The sequence below is a fragment of the Trachinotus anak genome, unplaced genomic scaffold (assembly GCF_046630095.1).
Source record: "Trachinotus anak isolate AG129_WGS33_773 ecotype Australia unplaced genomic scaffold, CSIRO_AGI_Tana_v1 ptg000008l, whole genome shotgun sequence".
Classification (NCBI taxonomy): Eukaryota; Metazoa; Chordata; class Actinopteri; order Carangiformes; family Carangidae; genus Trachinotus; species Trachinotus anak.
The window spans coordinates 16056198-16074072 of record NW_027273859.1 but is presented as its reverse complement, the minus strand read 5'-3'; the positions used below and the strand labels follow the sequence as shown (position 1 = coordinate 16074072).

The window sequence follows — 17875 nt, the reverse complement described above, 5'->3', positions numbered from 1 at the left end:
AGGAACTACAAGACATGCGGTTTCAAGGCCGAAACAAACTGTGTTCATTCAAAGTCAGTTGTAGAGCTGGGGTTTGTGACCATCTGTCAGGCCAACTCTGCCCTACTGGCTTTAGTAAAGTCTTATTCATGGACACATTTTTTTCCTCTCTCAAACTGACTGACTGAGCTTTACTTGCATTTCACATGAATGAAGGTGTGTTTTTTTTGTTTGTTTTTTTTTTTATTTGGTTATGCTTCCTGTTGTTCCATTTCCAAACACATTTCATAAGAAATGCCAAAGGAATGCTTTTGAAAATCAAGCCAAGAGTCAAAGTTCTCTCAATGCGAGTTGCCTCTGCGGGTACCTCAGCGACAGAATGTCTTCACATCTGCTAATGTGGATTAATGAGGCCACAGAATGATGGAACAGCAGAGGTAATGGAAGTGCCCTCATGTTCTTCTGGCACCAAACAAAACTCCCAACCCCACTCGATGTTAAAGTGATAGTTCGGGTTATTTGATGTGGGGTTGTATGAGGCTTTTATCCATAGCCAGTGTATTCCCTGCAGTAGATTCAGGTCGGCACCCTACCAGTTCGGATAAGCATTCAGGAGTACCAGCACAGAAGCTGAGTGATGTGCTGCTGTGGATCGAGACAGCAGAAAAAATGCGTTTTGACCACCTAAAAAATAACCCTAACCCACCTAAAAATCCAATATCAGTTCAAGTGTATGTTATATTTTGAATATTTTCATTACTTAATCTTGCAGTCAAACATCCCTTTCTCCTGGTTCCTCATACAACCTTACGTCAAATAACCCAAACTATCACTTTAGACTGAAAGCAAATCAAATTTTAGAGGGGACGTGCAAATAAAGCAGGGGGGAAATTAGCTTGGTGTTCAGCCTGAAAAAAACTTTATATCAGTTACATCCTTTCGGCAGGCTCTCATTTGTCATATAGTATACTGTATGATAATCACATTTGCCTAACACTGCACTGCAGTTTCATGTCTTTGTCACCGGCATGTTTTATATGTCTATCAGAGCTGAGGGTTGTCATTGTTGGAATTGGCTGTGAACATGACAGCTTAGGAATGATAAAATGTCATGTTACACTGGAACAACTCTCAGACACACATAACTAATTTGCTAAACACTGTCTCAGACAGCATCATCACACTTTACATCAAAGTCAACATTATGAATGCCTCTAACTTAGTGTCATTATTTTGCATTCTCAGGAGGTCAGACAGCAGGATTCAGGATTCATTTTGTGAGTGAGCTTTACAAGCTTTGGGCATCAAGCTTATTAACTGTTTACAAATCAAATTTTGAATTTATGTATTAATCTTTCACAACACAAGGTTTATATTTAGTGATTGGCTTTAAATGTTGCTTCCACATCAAAAAGTACAACTGTTTAGTAAAGCTTTTGTGCATTTTTTGTAAAATGTTGTGAAAAGCCTCGAGATGAGAGATAAAAGGGACTGAACTGAAACCAAATGTGAATGGGGAGGATAAAGAGGAGGAAGAACTATAACTGAGAAGAAAAAAGAAGGAAATTGAGAAATAGAATGATTAATGAGGGAAACAAGATAAGTGCAAGCTTAAAAATATCAGGCATAAAAGAAGTTTTAAAAAACAAAAAGGAAAAGGGGGAATGAGTGTGGCAGCGAGGTGAATGGGCATCGAGGAAAAGGCATGTTTTCACAAAGTGTCAGATTGTTGCTTTGATATCGGGAAATTGGGAAGTCAAAGGGAGGAGGAAAGGCAAGAACTGGAAGATTTCCAGCTTTTCCTCCTATCTTCCCCTTCCTCCCTCCTTCATTCACTCCCTCCTTCCCCCATTTCCTCTCCATCCCTCCACAGGGTAACAGTGTCAGATGGAACCGGAACCACAGGGAAACGAAGATCTAAGAAAACTGACGCTCTTAGTTCTGCATTGGAGATGACTTGTGACACGTGGCATCACAGGGTCGACGCACTAACACAGCATGTGGCCAGGGAAATTAGGTCAGAGCAAACTATGACACACACACACACGCACACATATGCTCCCACACATCAAATAAACCCGACAATCTTGCATCTGTTGTTCTCACCAGGAAACTACCAAAATCTTTTATGTCTCAGATGTTATTAAGGTAATTTCAGGAAACCTTTGTGTGTGTGTGAGTGTGTGTGTGTGTGTGTATGTGTGTGTGTGTGTGTGTGTACGTGCGTGCATGTGTGTGACATGCAAAAATGTGGGTGTCTTCATTTGCATGCATGTCAGCAATACTGGCAAACTTACCTGTCTGGCATCTATATCTGTCTGCAGATAAAATTCACACACATGTATGTCTGAATTTTTAATGTGTCTGTGTGTGTGAGCAGACACTGTCACATTGTGCGCGTGTGTGTGAGAGTGATAATTAAAACATCAGTCAGAGAGTTTCACAGGAGTGAATCTGTGGGGCAGTGCCACAGAGGAGTTCAGCTATTCCTGAAACGTAAAACTACACATTTTCACATCCTTCATCTTCGCTCCTCTGAGTCTCTTAATAAACTCATCTTCATCCCCATCTGAAGAAATCCTCCACTCTCACATCAATTAAACAAGCTAAACCAGACTTACTGTCTTGGATCTGCAACTTCATCTTAAATATTCCATATTAACATCCATTCTCCTTTGAGAAATTGTAAATTTAATATATATGTCTCTAATCTGTTCAGTATGGTCTGATTGTTTTCTCTGCCTGAGAGCATTATGTAGAGTCAAGTATAAGCTAAACAAGCTGAATTATTTTTAATTCTGAATGGTAGCGTATCAGCTGACCAGGTGCTATGGGGTTTACTGTAGAGTTGTGCCGGGCCACTTCTACCACAGTATATATGCCAAATTTCCTGCTGATACACATGACAACACTGTTATCACCCATGTTTTATTTTGGGATTAAATGAAGAGAGTTCAGATTACATCAGAGATCAAAAAGATGACAGAAGTACAAGTGTGGTAATGCAGTCAAAGATAGGGGCATGTCATGAACACCTTTATTTACACTCTCGCTCACAGTCAATGTTATCAAGTTAACTCGAGCGTAACTGCAGCTGCTACAAGACAGCTACTGTAACTACTGCGCTACTACTGTACAGTATCTACTAACGGTTACAACCCTTCATCTTGTTGCCCTGCCCTCAAGTGGCCAAAAAAATGAGCTGGAGCAGGTGTAAACAAAGCTGAGATTCACTTTACAATCAGTATGGGCCCTCATAACTACATATTTACACAAGGGTCTTTGTTTCGGGTTATGTTAGGTAATTGTGTTTAATTACAATAATATTTCTTTTACAAAATAGATATGTAAAATAGTAAATTAGTATGTATAATAAATGTGTAAAAATAGCAATATGACATCGACCAGTAAAACATTGCATACAAAGCAGCTGTACTGTCGGCTTGTCTCACATTCTTGTCTGTAAATAATTAAATGTGAGTCAGACGGCACTGAATGTACACAGACATTGGATCAATGCAATAGGAAGGCAAAAACCAAAAAACGGAAAACTGAAATAGACCCTGGTGGACAAAAGCAGTACTAAAATTGAGAAAGAAACTGCTCTACACAGTACAGCATGATTCACTTGAAAATGGACCCACCAGGCTACACACAGAGCAGTGAATAGCTTCACTGTGAACTTCGCCTATTTCAGTTTGTACTGTACCTCAGTCTGAGAAAGGAAGGGGCGAGTAAATTTCAGCAGGTTGCCACTGGACTTCACAGGCTTCTCAAACTGACTTCTGATGTGGTACTGGCCCGGCCCTGGAACTCCCTGATGGGAAGCAGCGAGAGAGAAAGGTACAATAAATCAAGTGTAATATTTATATTGGGATGCAGTGACATGCTTTGGTAATATCGCTTTCCATGTGTTGGTGCCAATTAGAAGATCAGAAGTGAAAGGACTGCTCTGATTTCTTTCTGTTTCTGAGATAAATGAAGGAAACAGGGAGGTGAGGAGGTAAAGACTGTTATGAAAATGAAGTAAATGAAAGACACAGGAGTGAAAAATGAAGCAATGCCAGAGATGTGTGAGCAAATGGTGAAAACATGCAGAAAAGTCACCATAAGAAGGAGCTCTTTACCCTTTCTACTCTGCAATTAAGTCATTTATGTTAAAAAAAATAATAATAATAATTTAAAAAAAAACAGACAGAGACAGAAAGAAAAAAAAATCCACATTCCCCAGTGTAGAACCAGGACATTTTTGTATTTGTGTTAAACCCACAAGGTTTCTGGGCCAGAGGTAGTTTAACTAGGTCTGTAATAAAACAGCATGGAAATTGAGGTGGGGGAGGGGAGTGAAAGTTTTAAGGTAGATAATCCTAGATCCAGTGTTAGACAGTTGTGCCAAGTTTTTTTTTTTTCTTCTTTTCTTTTTCCCCTGTGGGAGCAGTGCTGCTCCTAAAAATAACAAGTGCTGTAAACATCATCCACAATGTGGACATGGAATTCACAACATTTCCAAGATGAACTGACAGTGAACTTCATATTTACAGGTTCATATCAAGCATTGTACTGGTACAACTCATCTGTTTTACGCCATAATGGTTTGTTCAGGTGGAATTCTCAGTCGCTGTCCTTGCCATGTCAACATGCCATGACACCAAAAGACCCAAGCTATTAGAGGCACACTGTCTGCTGATCTCTAGGAAGTGAAAGTGTTTGTCCTGAGTGTCTCCACTGAGGGTAATGACCCATCTGGTCAGCGTGTGTGTGTGTGTGTGTGTGTGTGTGTGTGTGTGTGTGTGTGTGTGTGTGTGGGGGGGGGTGTACATGTGTGGTGAGGTACTAATGATGAAGGATGGAGGTGCAGCAATGATGTTAGGGGGTCCAAGTACAGCATGGAGTACACACACAAGTGTACACTAAAGGCAAAGTTGTTTATTCAGAGTCACAGAATAAATTACTTTGACAATATCTTTAGTCATTTTAGAAGCTATGTATTCTATAAATAGAGGCAGAGCAGAGGCAATAAAATGTCACGTATGATGAACTGTGTACAAGCAAATGAACTCAAATCTAAAATAGAGGAGGGACAGCAGAGCAAAAAGGAGAGGAAGAGAAGAGAGACAGTGTAGGTGCAGGTCCTTGACAGCAGGGATACATTCAACTCTCTCTCCACAAATCCAGTCCCACATTTTTCAGACTCCTGGCACACTCAAGTTCATATGCAGGTGAGTAACTCCCCTCAAATCAACCAGCTCTAGTGTATCAGTGTGTATTTGTGTGTGTCTGTGTGTGTGTGTGTGTGTGTGTGTGTGTGTGTGTGTATGTGTGTGTGTGTGTGTGTGTGTCTGTGTGTAGTTGCCAGTCTGTGTTTAAAGCTTATGTTCTACTGCCCTCTGTGGGTGAACAGATAAACTATGAGTCATAGAGGGAGGCAGATGAATCATTTCATGTTAAATCAACTGTACCTGAATAAATCCCAAAGAAATCCAAAGTACTTAAACTTACTTTGTTCTCACTGTATATCATAGTGCTCTTTTATGTCACTGACTCATTCTTAGTTTGGAGTTTTCAAGTCATTTTGTGTTAAGAATCAATCTGCATCAACAAGCTATTTAACTGCACAAGAATATAGTTGGTCCTATTGCTTAAGGACGCTACTGAAGCAAGTCAAGGCAAATTAGTGTAACTACAACAACATTATATGATATGCTAAAAAAGGCAGAGTGTGCAAAAACCTGAAGGTTGGAGGCTTCAGTGACTGTGGGGGCAAGTGGTGCATGTAATCTATTAATTCTTCATAATGTGATTATGATGGCTTTCTGTGTACTTTAACTAGAATTATGTGTACTGTTAATGAGTTACATTTCTTGTTCTTAAAATTCCAAATCCCATGATTGATAGAATAAAATGTATTAACATATTGCTGTATATACACCATCTACAAACTAATAATAGGTTCTTAAAGTTTCATGTCTGTCTCAGCAGCAGTTATCTGTCTTGTTATTTGACTCATGAAATGACACATTAAAAACAAGCATGAAAAAATATTTTCAGGTGGGCTGAGCAAATAAATGACATGAATGTGAAATTACAGCGTTGGCTTCCATGATTATGGGCATGTATTAAAGCGAGATTTGAAAGAACACACATTCTTCCTCTTACAAATGTAAAATTCATATTTAACCACAGACTATCTCACAATGGGATCACACCAGCTGTGGTGCCCGTCAACATGACAACCCATGATAATTATAATAATAAAGTTTGTTCATATAGCATTTTTCTTCACAGTATAACAAAAATAAATAAAACCAGTTCAATGCAAATAAAATGAGAATAAGACCAAATGAAAGACTATGACAAAAGAACAACAAGCACAGAGGTAAAAGTAAAAACAATAAAATGAATAAGATCAAACAATTAGGAATAAAACACAATAAATAAAATCCTCAAATATTTCCAAAAGCTTTCACAAAGACAAAGATTTTAAGAACAGATTTCGAAGGAGATGAAGAAAGTTCTATGGTGTGGAGGCTCTAATAGCAAAAGCTTAGTCACCCTTTGTCACAAACTGTGATCTGGGAATAATCAGCAAGGCTCCATCCGCAGATCTCAATGGTCGAGAGGGCACATACGAGGTCAATAAATCAGAGAGGTATTTAAGAGCGAGGCAGTTTAAGGCCTTAAAAGTGAGCAATAAAATTTTAGAATCAATTCCAAATTTAATAGGGAGCCCAGTGTAGGGAGGCAAGCACAGGGGTGATATGATCATGCTTTTGTCCTGGCATTGAGTTGAGCTGCAGCGTTTTGTACCAGCTGGAGACAGTGGAGGATGCCCTAGCTGATACTCAAGCAAACTGCATTGCAATAATCAAGCTGATAATAGATAAAAGCACGTACAACTTTTTGTAAATCAGCAATAGATAAAAATTAACTAATTTTAGAGAGCTAGCTTTACCTTGAGCTAGAAGAGAAAAGACTCACAACATTTTTGATTTGATCGTCAAAACAGAGGTTAGCATCTCTTTGAGTGACTCTTTGAGTAACTCCCCTCTGGCAGGAGGCTGCGGTCCTTCAGGACCAAAACCTCTCGCCACGAAAACAGCTTCTTCCCATCTGCTATCAGCCTTATCAACAAGGCGAGAGAGCCCCACTGTCACTGATCCCCCTGATCCCCAATTGCACCAATCCAGCACAAATTCCTTGTATGTGGAAACATACTTGGCAATAAAACCGATTCTGATTCTGATTCTGATATTAACACTGAATTCCTAGCAGCCTGCTTAGCATTATTTGACACACCACCAAGATTAGCACCAACAGAGCTGACGGAATTAGGGAGATCAAACAGAATAACTTCAGACTTATCATTGTTAAATCTAAGGAAATTTTGGGACATCCAGGATTTAAAATCAGATAGGCAAGTTATGAGATTAGCTAGGCTGCTAGGATCTGTGGTTTTTAACGGCATGTATAAGTACATCACGACTATAAGTAACCTGGCCAAGAGACAGAACAAATGTAGAAAACAGAAGGGGGTCAACATAACCTACCACAGCACCAAAAGTAAGCAACTACCTTATGAATATAGGTGGGCATTTAGCAACTACAAAGCTTTTTTATTTTTCTCAAGGGTTGTTTGAGACTCAAAATAGAGCTAAAAGGAGAGTAATGTTGTTCTTACATTCCTCAGGTAAACAGAAACATGATTCCAAATCAATATTAATGTTTCTCTGTTTGCTAACACATTCACCATATCAACTTTCCAAGCTGATAATGTGCCAATGTTGTGTTTAGAGCTTGTTGTGTTGCCCCCAAGAGCCAAAAAAATCAATTAATGCAGGTTTAATTGCCACTTGTAGCCACATTGGCCACTGTTCAGCAAGTTACATAAGCTCACTTTAAAGGGATATGCCCCCCACGGGGGCAGAGATTGACACTGATCCCACTCTGGTAAAGCTTTTATCTCTTAGATTTTTCATTTATCCAAACCTAGCATATACAGTACCACATGAATTCACCCACTAACACACACGCAAACTCACCTTCTTTTCCTCTTGCTTGGGCACCAGTTCATGGTAGCGAGGGATGATAAGTTCAGTTCTGCCTTTCTGTTCCTTTTTAAGATTTATGTTTTCATAGTATGTTTCGGGGACTCTGAGAGAGACAAAGACAATGTCTTTGAGAACAGAAGACAAAGACAAACAAATAGAAGAGATAAAAAAAATAAAACAAAAAAGAGACAGCAGTGTCTCAGAGACAATAACCTGAATGAGAAGGGAAAAGAGCAATATAATGGAAAAGTAAATAAGAGGAAATATACAAACCAAAGCGTAAAGGACCAGAGAGAGAAGGAATGAACAAGAGTATGAGGAGTGAAGGGGAGAAAAGAAGAGGAGGCTGAAATAACAGCTATCAGCAGCTTCAAAGGGTGTAAAGACAGACTTTTCAATCATTTTCAAAATGATTCCAATGATCACATGTGTATCACTGACATGTTGGTGTGGCTATGTAAATGTTTGTCTGCATTTATTTTTACGTGGCAGGACTGCTCACACGTACACCTTCCCTTCTGTCGTTCAGTCAATTCCTTTATCAGTAGCTGAACTGGGTGTGTGTGCCCACCAGTTTAGAAATGCTGATCAAGCTCCATCCTTAATCAATAGAAACGCAATGCGAGAAATGTCAAACATAATGACCTAAATGTAGGAGCAAAGCAATAGTTCACTTTGGTGCAATATTTTCTTTGTTCTCTTTGTAAGGGCTAAAGAGCAGTGTCTAACCGACCTTTAGAAAACTGGTACCACTCTCATGTCTGTAGGGTAGATATAAGGATACAACCAAACAGATGGTTAGCTTAGCTTAACAAAGAGACTAGAAAAGAGAAGAAACAGCTAGCTTGGATCTTTCCAAGGGGAATCATTGCAGCCAGTTAGCTGGCTAAGCTATCTGTTTCCAGTCTATTCAGGTAAGCTAAGCTAAGCGGCTGTTAGCTGGAGCACTATATTTACTGTACAAATATGAAAGTGGTCCGATTAGTATCAAACTACTGCTTTATCACTGATATACACTGACAATAATGACAATGACAATGTTGTTGTCCACTGGTACTGAAAAATCATTAAATTCTGTAACATGACATGTAATACTCACATCTCAGGGTAATATTGTCCTGGACCTGGTCCGACCTCCACCGTCACCTCACCTCGCTTCCCTGTCATGTTGCCAAAGCGGACCCCTTTATACTTCTGTGCAGAACTCATCTCTGACTGTAGAAAGAGAAAGGGAGGAGGAGAGACCAGAAAGACATCCAAACAGTGAGGACGTGAGGAGTGGATGAAAGAAAGATTGGCCAGGAAGAAAGAAAGACGGAAGATGAGAAAAGAAGGGAGAGAAGGAGATAACACAATGATAAATGGATGAACAAAGAAGTAGAAAATAGAACTGATTCATTCATTCTTATGTGCTTTCTCTTCCAGCAAGGGCTCATGAAGTTGGGGCTGAATGAAATGTGAAGTTCAGCCAAATGCCAAACTATGTCTGAGATCTAGGGGAGACCCTCCATCCTTTCTTATCTTTCTAAGTTTTACAGCCTGCTTCCTCTGCCTCAGGCCGCTGTTTAACAGCTGAGAGAGGCTATGTCTGGAAATGACTGGCTGTGGCCAAACACATTTCAGAGATACTGTGTGGGAGATTTTCTCAAAAACATATGGCAGAGTGATGCAAAAAATTAAAAATTAAAAATTAAAAAATTTAAAATTTAAAAAAATAAATAAATAAAATAAAATAAAATAAATGGGTTTTGAATTTCTGCACAATTCATTCTGAGAAAAAGGTAAGTTATTCATTAACGGCGCTAGAAGTCGACAGCCAGGCTCTTGATTCTATGAGGCTGTACAGTGTGGTGCTTTCAGCTAAAAGCTTAAATCAACATGCTGCAGTGAACGTGCTAACATGATTACAGTGACATGATGATCTTGTGCAGGTGTATTATGTTTACCATCTTATTCTAGTGTGCTACCATTTGCTAATAAGTGCTAAACATAATGCATCTCCAATTAGTTTTGCAGGTATGTGGTCACTGGTCAAAATTATTACAATTCATCCTGAGGGGGACATGAATGTCTTAACCAAAATTCATGGCAAACCATCCAATACCTATGGAATTTTTTTCTGAAACCATAAATATGAACATTGTGGTGGCATGAGAGCAGAAGTCGGGGGACCTGCATAGTCTTTGGGTTAGAGCTAATCAGTCCAGTAGATAAGGATAAAGATATTTCACTGTTTTGACCTGCTAATGGTGCTTAAGGGAAAGTCAGTGGATCACCAAAGTCATTAGACTGGGCATGATCATTTTTCCATATCAAATCTCAAATTTCAGTAAAAAACAAAAAACAAAATAGTCAACATCATGATGGCACTACAGGAAAAGTCAGGGAGTCACTACAGTCTTTTGGCTTCAGTCTCTGGGGATCAGGAGTGTACTGACTGACAGTGACAACCCTGGAGCAATGCTGCTAGCATAGCTAAAAAAAACAAGGATAGGTAAAAATTAAATATGCCAAAAGACTGTGTCACACAGCAATGTCTACTATTAAATGAATTTAATGTGATACACAAAAAACGTAGCGCTGGACTTGTAACCGTGGGAGGTTTGGGATTTGCTTAAGAGCAGAATTTACTATGTGATGTCAGCTTATGAGTACTGAGATAACTAAATACATCCTAAATTAAATGTTATTCCATTATTTTTATAGTCTTCATTAAAACATAAGTAGGACCAATAAGCAGTTTTTCATAAGGAGCTTCAACTTCAAACTTCAACAGTTTGGGTCCCAATTAATTTCCAAAATCTGCTACTTGTGCCTCAATTTTTAAAAACACCTGTGTTAAAATGACAGACAGAAAATAACATCCTTTATTGAATAAAAAATCAAAGCACCTGAGATTCTTCAGTCTCTTTTCTAACATTTTCCTTGACCCAACTGTCTATTCTGTGAGGCAGGTTATGAGAGGACTGGCAGGGAGTCTCAAAAAGTTTCTAACTCCATATGGTGTCTGTCGACTTATCTCAACTTCAACAGTGACTGGAGGACGAGATCTGAGGTTCTGTCCCCTGTGATCTTCCAATCCAGTTTTGAGCATGGGAGATAGGAAAGAAGGATGTTCAGATGCTTAAAGTTAAAAAGACAGACATAACTGTTTTGCATTGCACACAGACACATACAAGCACCATGATGGTATCGCAGCTGGCATTAAGTTCAAAGCCACAAATTGCCTATTTATGTCAAGGAGAGCTGTTAAAAGGAAAAACAAAAACACAGCTAGTGGGTATGAACATATTAATTCAGCTTTGATAAAATGGAATGGAAGGCTATTTATTATTTAAATGAGAGTAAAAAAATCCACCACAAATAAAAGTTTTTCTTGGTAGGGCCGTGTGTGGGCAGGATCCTGCAGGCTGAAATTGCTGGTGTTGCTTTCCAAAAACATATACACAACCCAGCATGGGTCTGCATCTGATTCAGGTTCTGCTGAGAGGACACTCTTGCCCACATCTCCATTTCCATCTCACATCTTCACACCAAATAACAATTCTGTGGAGAGCAACCAATATTTGATTGCCGGGGGCCAATATACTAGAGTTACTTTACAGATAAACAATGAAAGCATTATTCATATAGACTCTGCAACAAAGCCTGTCATTCACTGATTGTCCAGTTAGAAAGTGCTGCAGTATTAGCCTCTCAGTTTTCCCATTTCTTCAGTTCTATACACAGTCTCTGTTCCACATCACCATCTGGCCAGATGTGTTATGATAATCTGCCAAATCCAATACTACACAGGCTGAACAAACAAAACATCTCATGGTGATACTGTTTCTAATGTAGTCCAAAGTTCTTTTAATATGCACACTAAATTGTCACAACTACCATGTGTGCCTCTACCAATATCTATACCAACCAATAACTATAAACTATTCAGCTTATTGGCCTGTCTCTAGTTCTGTGTACTAAGTTGGAAGTCAATGTAATGATACACACTTGACCCATACGTTTAGGGCAAGTGGATAAAACCGATTAAGCTGTTTTTGTGTTTCTCAATAACACTGAGACAGAAAAACAAAATTATTTTCTTTTGATTTCCGTCTAATGTCTTATCATTCAAAGGTTGCCCCGCCACTTTGATGTTACGTCCTCAGACAACCACTTAATTCCGCCTCTTCACACTTTTGAACCCAGTTGGAGCACTGGGCGGGGGGAAGTGTTTGAGCTTAAAGGAGTGAGTGTGTCAGACGGAGAGACAGAGGGATGGAGACAGACAGAGACGGAGCCTGAACTTTCAAAGGGAGAGCAACAGAAGTTGAGACAGACAGAAAGAGCCGAGGATGGATGCACTGCTGATGGCCCTAAATCACAGCATGCCTCTGTGCCTGCTCTGCTGTGTTGACACAACCTCAGCCAACACTCAAGGACACTGTTGATTTCCTCTGGTCATTAACAGATGAAAAATGACTTAATTGAGAGCCAGACCAGCAGGCGTGTGCATTATTTTAAGTGAATATTATAATATAGCTTGAAGAATAATTACTAATGGCTCTCTTTGTTGGCATGTAAAATGGATGAGCATTGGTGCGCTGTGGCTTTTTTAAAGTGGAGCTGCATTCATTAGCTATGGAAATGGGTTTTGGGCCAACTGAATGAGGTGAGGTGGGGGTTCAGCGGTGCATTAGATCTGCCTAACACTAATGGACCTCGCCTCGCGGGCAGAGTAAGTACACTCAGACACACACTCACACAGACTAATGAAAGTACACATGCGTGCACAAATGAGCACTTCACATACTGATGGATGTACATTCAAACTTCAACAGGAGTGTGCATGTGTGTGTTTTGTGAATTTGTCCTCACCAGCAATGGATTGTAGTAGGCTGGCCCCAGGGTTGGGTCCCTAGGAGGGGGCAGTTGCTTACGGAGCACACCCAGGACGTCCTCCTCGTAGCCATAAGCCTGGCCCGGAGAAGGAATGGAAGGAATATCTGACTGACCAACCAGCCGGAGACTTTTTGCCTGCAGCCACTGCTCAGAGAAAAATGCAGGAGAATAAACAGGGAGAAGTCAGGGTTTGTGATGGAGAGGATGCCCTTGCTTACAAAGTAGCTGAGCACTGCCTTGGGCCAATTTAGTGTGAGACTGAGGGAGGGACAGAGACAGAGAGGGAAGGAGCGAGGGGAGGTAAGAGATAAGAAACAAAAGAGGAAAATGGAAAAAGGATGAAGAAAGAAGGAAAGACAGATGTGTTGGGATTGGAACACTATCTGCTGTGGAAGCAGCAATGAAGGCATCTCAGTCAAAATACATGGAAGCGACTCTTCTAACCTCCCATGGCTGAGAGAAAGGTGAATCTGTGTGTGTGCATGTGTGTGCATGCATACCTGCTATTCAGATAATTACAGCTAGCATAGAAGAAGAAGAAGAGTGTGAACATAACCTCTATAGGGGCTCTCTAATGTTTGGTGGTGAGCCTTTTCAAATGCTCCATTTTCTGTCTCTGTAAGAAGTGAACTAATCATCAGTGTCAGTCTCAATCAGATAAAAGCCCTGAGCTCAGTGTTAACCCAGAGCTTATCTGTGTTTGTATACGCTGGACATAAATTTGACATAGCAGGAGAATGAAAGGAGAAACTTAATATCTTCTCTGAGTTCACTGCAAGGCTGAAGTTCATATGTCCCACTATCACTGCTGATGAATCTGGAGGCTACTGGACAGGCTACTTTATCCAAAGTTCAACAGCGTTTCTCCAAAGTTCATATATCATGCAAGGCATTAAGTGAGCTAAAGGATAAAATAGTTGGCTTGTTTTTAGGTGCTTCATCTTAAACTCTCAACCCGCCTGAGACACTATCTTCCACAGCAAACACAAGGAGGGGTTCGCTGTACCGAATTGGGATTTAAAATGCCACAAAGCTCTTCTATGTGTTGAAGTTGATGAATAGTAATGATAAACCTGTCAAGCGGGCTTGCCAAAACCTCCTTGTTTCTGGACAACAAACAGAAAAGAGGGAGAAAAGTTTCTGGCGTTTACAACAAACAGAAGTAAAATAGATACACTGCTGTCCTCAGGCTTTCATCACTGCTCATGTGTAAGAGCCAAAGTCAGAATGAGGCCTAACTCTGCCACTATTACTGCCTCTGAGGACATTAAAATTGGCATATTCAGTGTAATGACACTACTGTCACCAATGATAAGTGAACTTCAGATATATATCTCATATCTCATGAGAGAGATATCTCATCATCCTGATCCTTGCTGATATTTTACATTCCTGTATTTAAGACGAAGGTATTATCTATTGAATTGTTAAAGTTACAGATGCTGACTCGCCCTCTGTCTGGTGTCTTCACATTTCACCCCTCATTATTGCCATCATTATCATGATTACAAAGCCTCTCTGTACATGAATGCTGCTCATATGAGAAGCTTTATTTTGTACAATGTGATAGAATTTCTGACTTATAAGGACAATCAATGTCGTATTGTAACTTTCCTTTGTTTCGCCTTTCATGTTCAATGTATGCATTACTGAATGTCATGTTTTCAAATACAGTTACAGTTTTTAACTACAACAGGAAATATGTAAATGTTTAGACCAAAGTCTAAACAGGTTCTATGGTAGCAGGCTGTAAATTCCACAGACTGGTGTTGAGTGGTCTACAGATGGCAGAGCTGCCAGAGATAAAGGCAAAGGTATTGGCAAGGTACCGTCTGCAAGTATTGGCACCACATTTAGTGGAAGCGTTGCTATTCATATCTTGATAAATGGCACAGATACAGCACACTACCCTGCACAGTGCTGAGAAGATCTTTGCATGTCATTGTATTTTTGTTATTCTGAGTATGTGAAAATTAAAGTTATGAACTGTTGTGTAGATGTGTGTGTATTGTTGTTGTATTAAATTACTTTTTGACCCTTTCTAACAAGTATCTTTTTCACATAAAGTTCACACATAAAAGACACACTGTAAAAATGCCAACTCCATAATAAATCATTGTCATATATCTTCGCTTACCATTTTTCTGCCAAGCTTCTCAGGCTGTCTTTCATCTGCTGTCACAGCCCTGAGTGCATTTCCTGAGACAGGCAGCACATTGTAGGCCCCAGGGCCAGGAACCCCTGACACCACCTTCTCAAAACGCTTGGAGCGGTTCTTAAGACTACAGCCACCGTGGACATTTAGCTGAAGAGATCAGGAGAGAATGAGACTGCAATCAACACATATTTGATCAAAACTGGAGTACTTTTCTTAACAGATTTACTCTATATTTCTTGTCATATATATTCCCATTTGAGAATGACTTCAAACAGATCTGCCTCTGCTTTCATGACCCTCCTACCAAGTGTCAACCCACCCGGGTCTTGGCCTGGCTCTAGTGTACACTCAGGTCTTGACTAACTTGTATAAAATGGTTGTTTCTATCCTTTTTTTAATGGCGCCGCAGATGGCTGCCTCTGTGTTTTGGTGCGCTCATTGCATCAATCACCAGGAAAAATTCCTTGTACGTGAAAACATACTTGGCAATAAAACTGATTCTGATTCTGATTCTGATTCACTACCTTAACAGGTGAGGAGTCATACTGTCCAGGTCCTGGTATCATCTCAGTGGGGGTGAATACTGACTGTCTGTTGGTCAAGGACAGGAATGGAGCATAGCCATCTGTAATAAAGAAAAAGCACACATAAGTAAAATAGGCAAGTTGTTCATTCAGAAACAGCAAAAATATGATTAGTCTAGAGAATATGTTGTACTTGATATTTGTTTATTATACTGCACTGATGTAGTTAACGGTGTTTTTAAGAACTAAAGCTTGTGGACAAAATAACAGGAACAGACAAAATATGTGCCTATTTATTGCATGGCTAATATACTGAGTTACACTAACAGGTGTATTATTTTGTCCTATATTCATTGGCTGAGGATATTAAGTTTTAATGTTGTGTCATCTTTCTAATAAATTAATAACTACATTAACTTTGACTCCATCTACAAAGTAGCTTCCTGTTTTTTTTTTTCAGGTAGTGTTAGCGTTTTAACACATTTGGATTAGGTTAATCTTATAATGTACATATCTTATCCTACATTTTCTCTAGAGAAAATCCGCAAATCTGATGGACTTCTTGATTTAAAAGGAAAGTCAATAAGTTGAATCAGTTTAATTCTACCTGATACTAGATATTTGCACTGGGTGACATCGTAGGACCCGGGTCCAACCGTAGACGACGTGCCGCTTGTTGCCACGAAGGTCACTCTTGGAGCTCGTCCATACATTTTTAACTTACCCTGCCTTCAAACTAAGTGGCAGCTTAACTAAACTTCAATTGTACAGGGCAGACATCACAGACTCCATGCTAGAGTAGGCCCAAAGTATAGCCCCCGCTTTACTAATTTGTTTCCCCCAGGTTAAAACATTCCTCCGCCTTCCTGTCCGTCCTGTATCCAGCGTGCGTTACTCTGCGTTACTTTGCGTCGTTGCTTGGATACCGCACATGGTTACACACGGCGGTTACACAGCAACATGGCGGCACAAAACACAAAAAGGGAAAAATAAAATAAAGATAAGGCACCAAAACTTAGCCCTACAGCGTATCCCTTCATGATATGTTCAACCACCTGTAGCCTCTCACCTCAAGATGTATTCTCAACTCCCTACCTCTGCTCCCGTATTTGTAAAATCATCTTAAAATGTATTTTCACGTTTGCATTTTTAATGAGGCTATTATTCATTAATCAGATGTATATTTTAATGGTTGGCGTTGTCAAGGTTCAGCCATAGTCCAATCCCACCATCTAGTGGGTGAATCAAATGTGACATGGCAAGTGAGGTCTCCAACCATCCATTTAGTCTTTAATCCTCCTCAGGGGGCCAGTGAGTGCTCATTTAAAGAGAAAAACTACTGGATCCTCATGTTCCGGCACCATGTTTCTGCTTGTTTCTCTATTGCCGACATCTCTTCCTGAATTTGGCCTTAATGTGCCACCAGTCTTGCCTTACTTCCCCCTGAACTATTAGCCTGCCACACCATGTAGTTAAGATTCAGATAATGAAAACTCAGGGGGAGGGCAATTCAAGTAACAACTGCCTCTCTGGAGTTGCAGCGTACCGCATCTTTATCTGCAACTTCCTGTCATGTCTTATAAGCAGGAGGGTTGGCCTGCACATTGGGCTGACAAATGTTAGTAGCTCCCAAGAGGGACACTGGGCATCCAGTAACACGGAAACAACAACAGTAGGTAATGTTATATAGCCCACAGCAGAGACAAATATTGTCCTGGAAAACATAGTTACTGTGGCTAAGAAGAAAAATGAATGTCATCATTGTAACAGGGATATTATCAAAGACTATACCAAACTCATGACAATACAAACAGACTTTTATGTTGTTCATTGGAAAACTGTATCATAAACCAATCACCGAACGTATTTCCAATACACCTGAAAAGCCCAGAAGAAGTTGGCATATCATAGTCTAGGATTAACAGCTGTTTCTTCTTTTCCTTTCTCCCTTTGCTCTTTATTTGTTTATTTTTTATGATTGTTCATGTTCTGCGAACAGCTGTGTTACTTGACACGCAGCAAACAGTCTAAACATAAAACAGGACATGTAAACATTGGTGCATCAGTGGCGTGAGAAAAAGCTGCATGGCCTGGCCCTTAATAAGTTGCTATCAATATTATCTTTTTACATGACAAAGTGAATAACACAGTTTTACCCAGAGGAGATGGAAATTAGGCAAAATGAGAGCAGAAATGCAGAGACTAATGTAATCTGTAAACTTTGCAATGCTTTCATTGCAATTACTTAGTGGGCTGAGAGAAATTGGGGAGAAAAGGAAGAC

The 17875-nt window shown here is 39.9% G+C and overlaps 1 protein-coding gene across 2 annotated transcripts in view; it reads right to left on the bottom strand.

The window, feature by feature from the left end:
* The window catches only part of stpg2 (sperm-tail PG-rich repeat containing 2), a 49006-nt gene extending 32450 nt beyond the window's left edge, over nt 1–16556 (bottom strand). Inside the window, exons 1-7 of one of the 2 annotated variants that reach the window (XM_071483087.1) lie at nt 16201–16556; nt 15594–15694; nt 15049–15216; nt 12888–13055; nt 9127–9242; nt 8019–8130; nt 3689–3796 (exon numbers count right to left, since the gene is read on the bottom strand). In XM_071483087.1, the coding sequence (XP_071339188.1) occupies nt 3689–3796; nt 8019–8130; nt 9127–9242; nt 12888–13055; nt 15049–15216; nt 15594–15694; nt 16201–16306 (879 nt within the window). In that variant the 5' untranslated portion in view covers nt 16307–16556. The remainder of the gene's footprint in view (nt 1–3688; nt 3797–8018; nt 8131–9126; nt 9243–12887; nt 13056–15048; nt 15217–15593; nt 15695–16200) is intronic. The other variant, XM_071483086.1, reaches the window with a different exon arrangement.
* Between the last annotated feature and the right edge of the window lie 1319 nt (nt 16557–17875).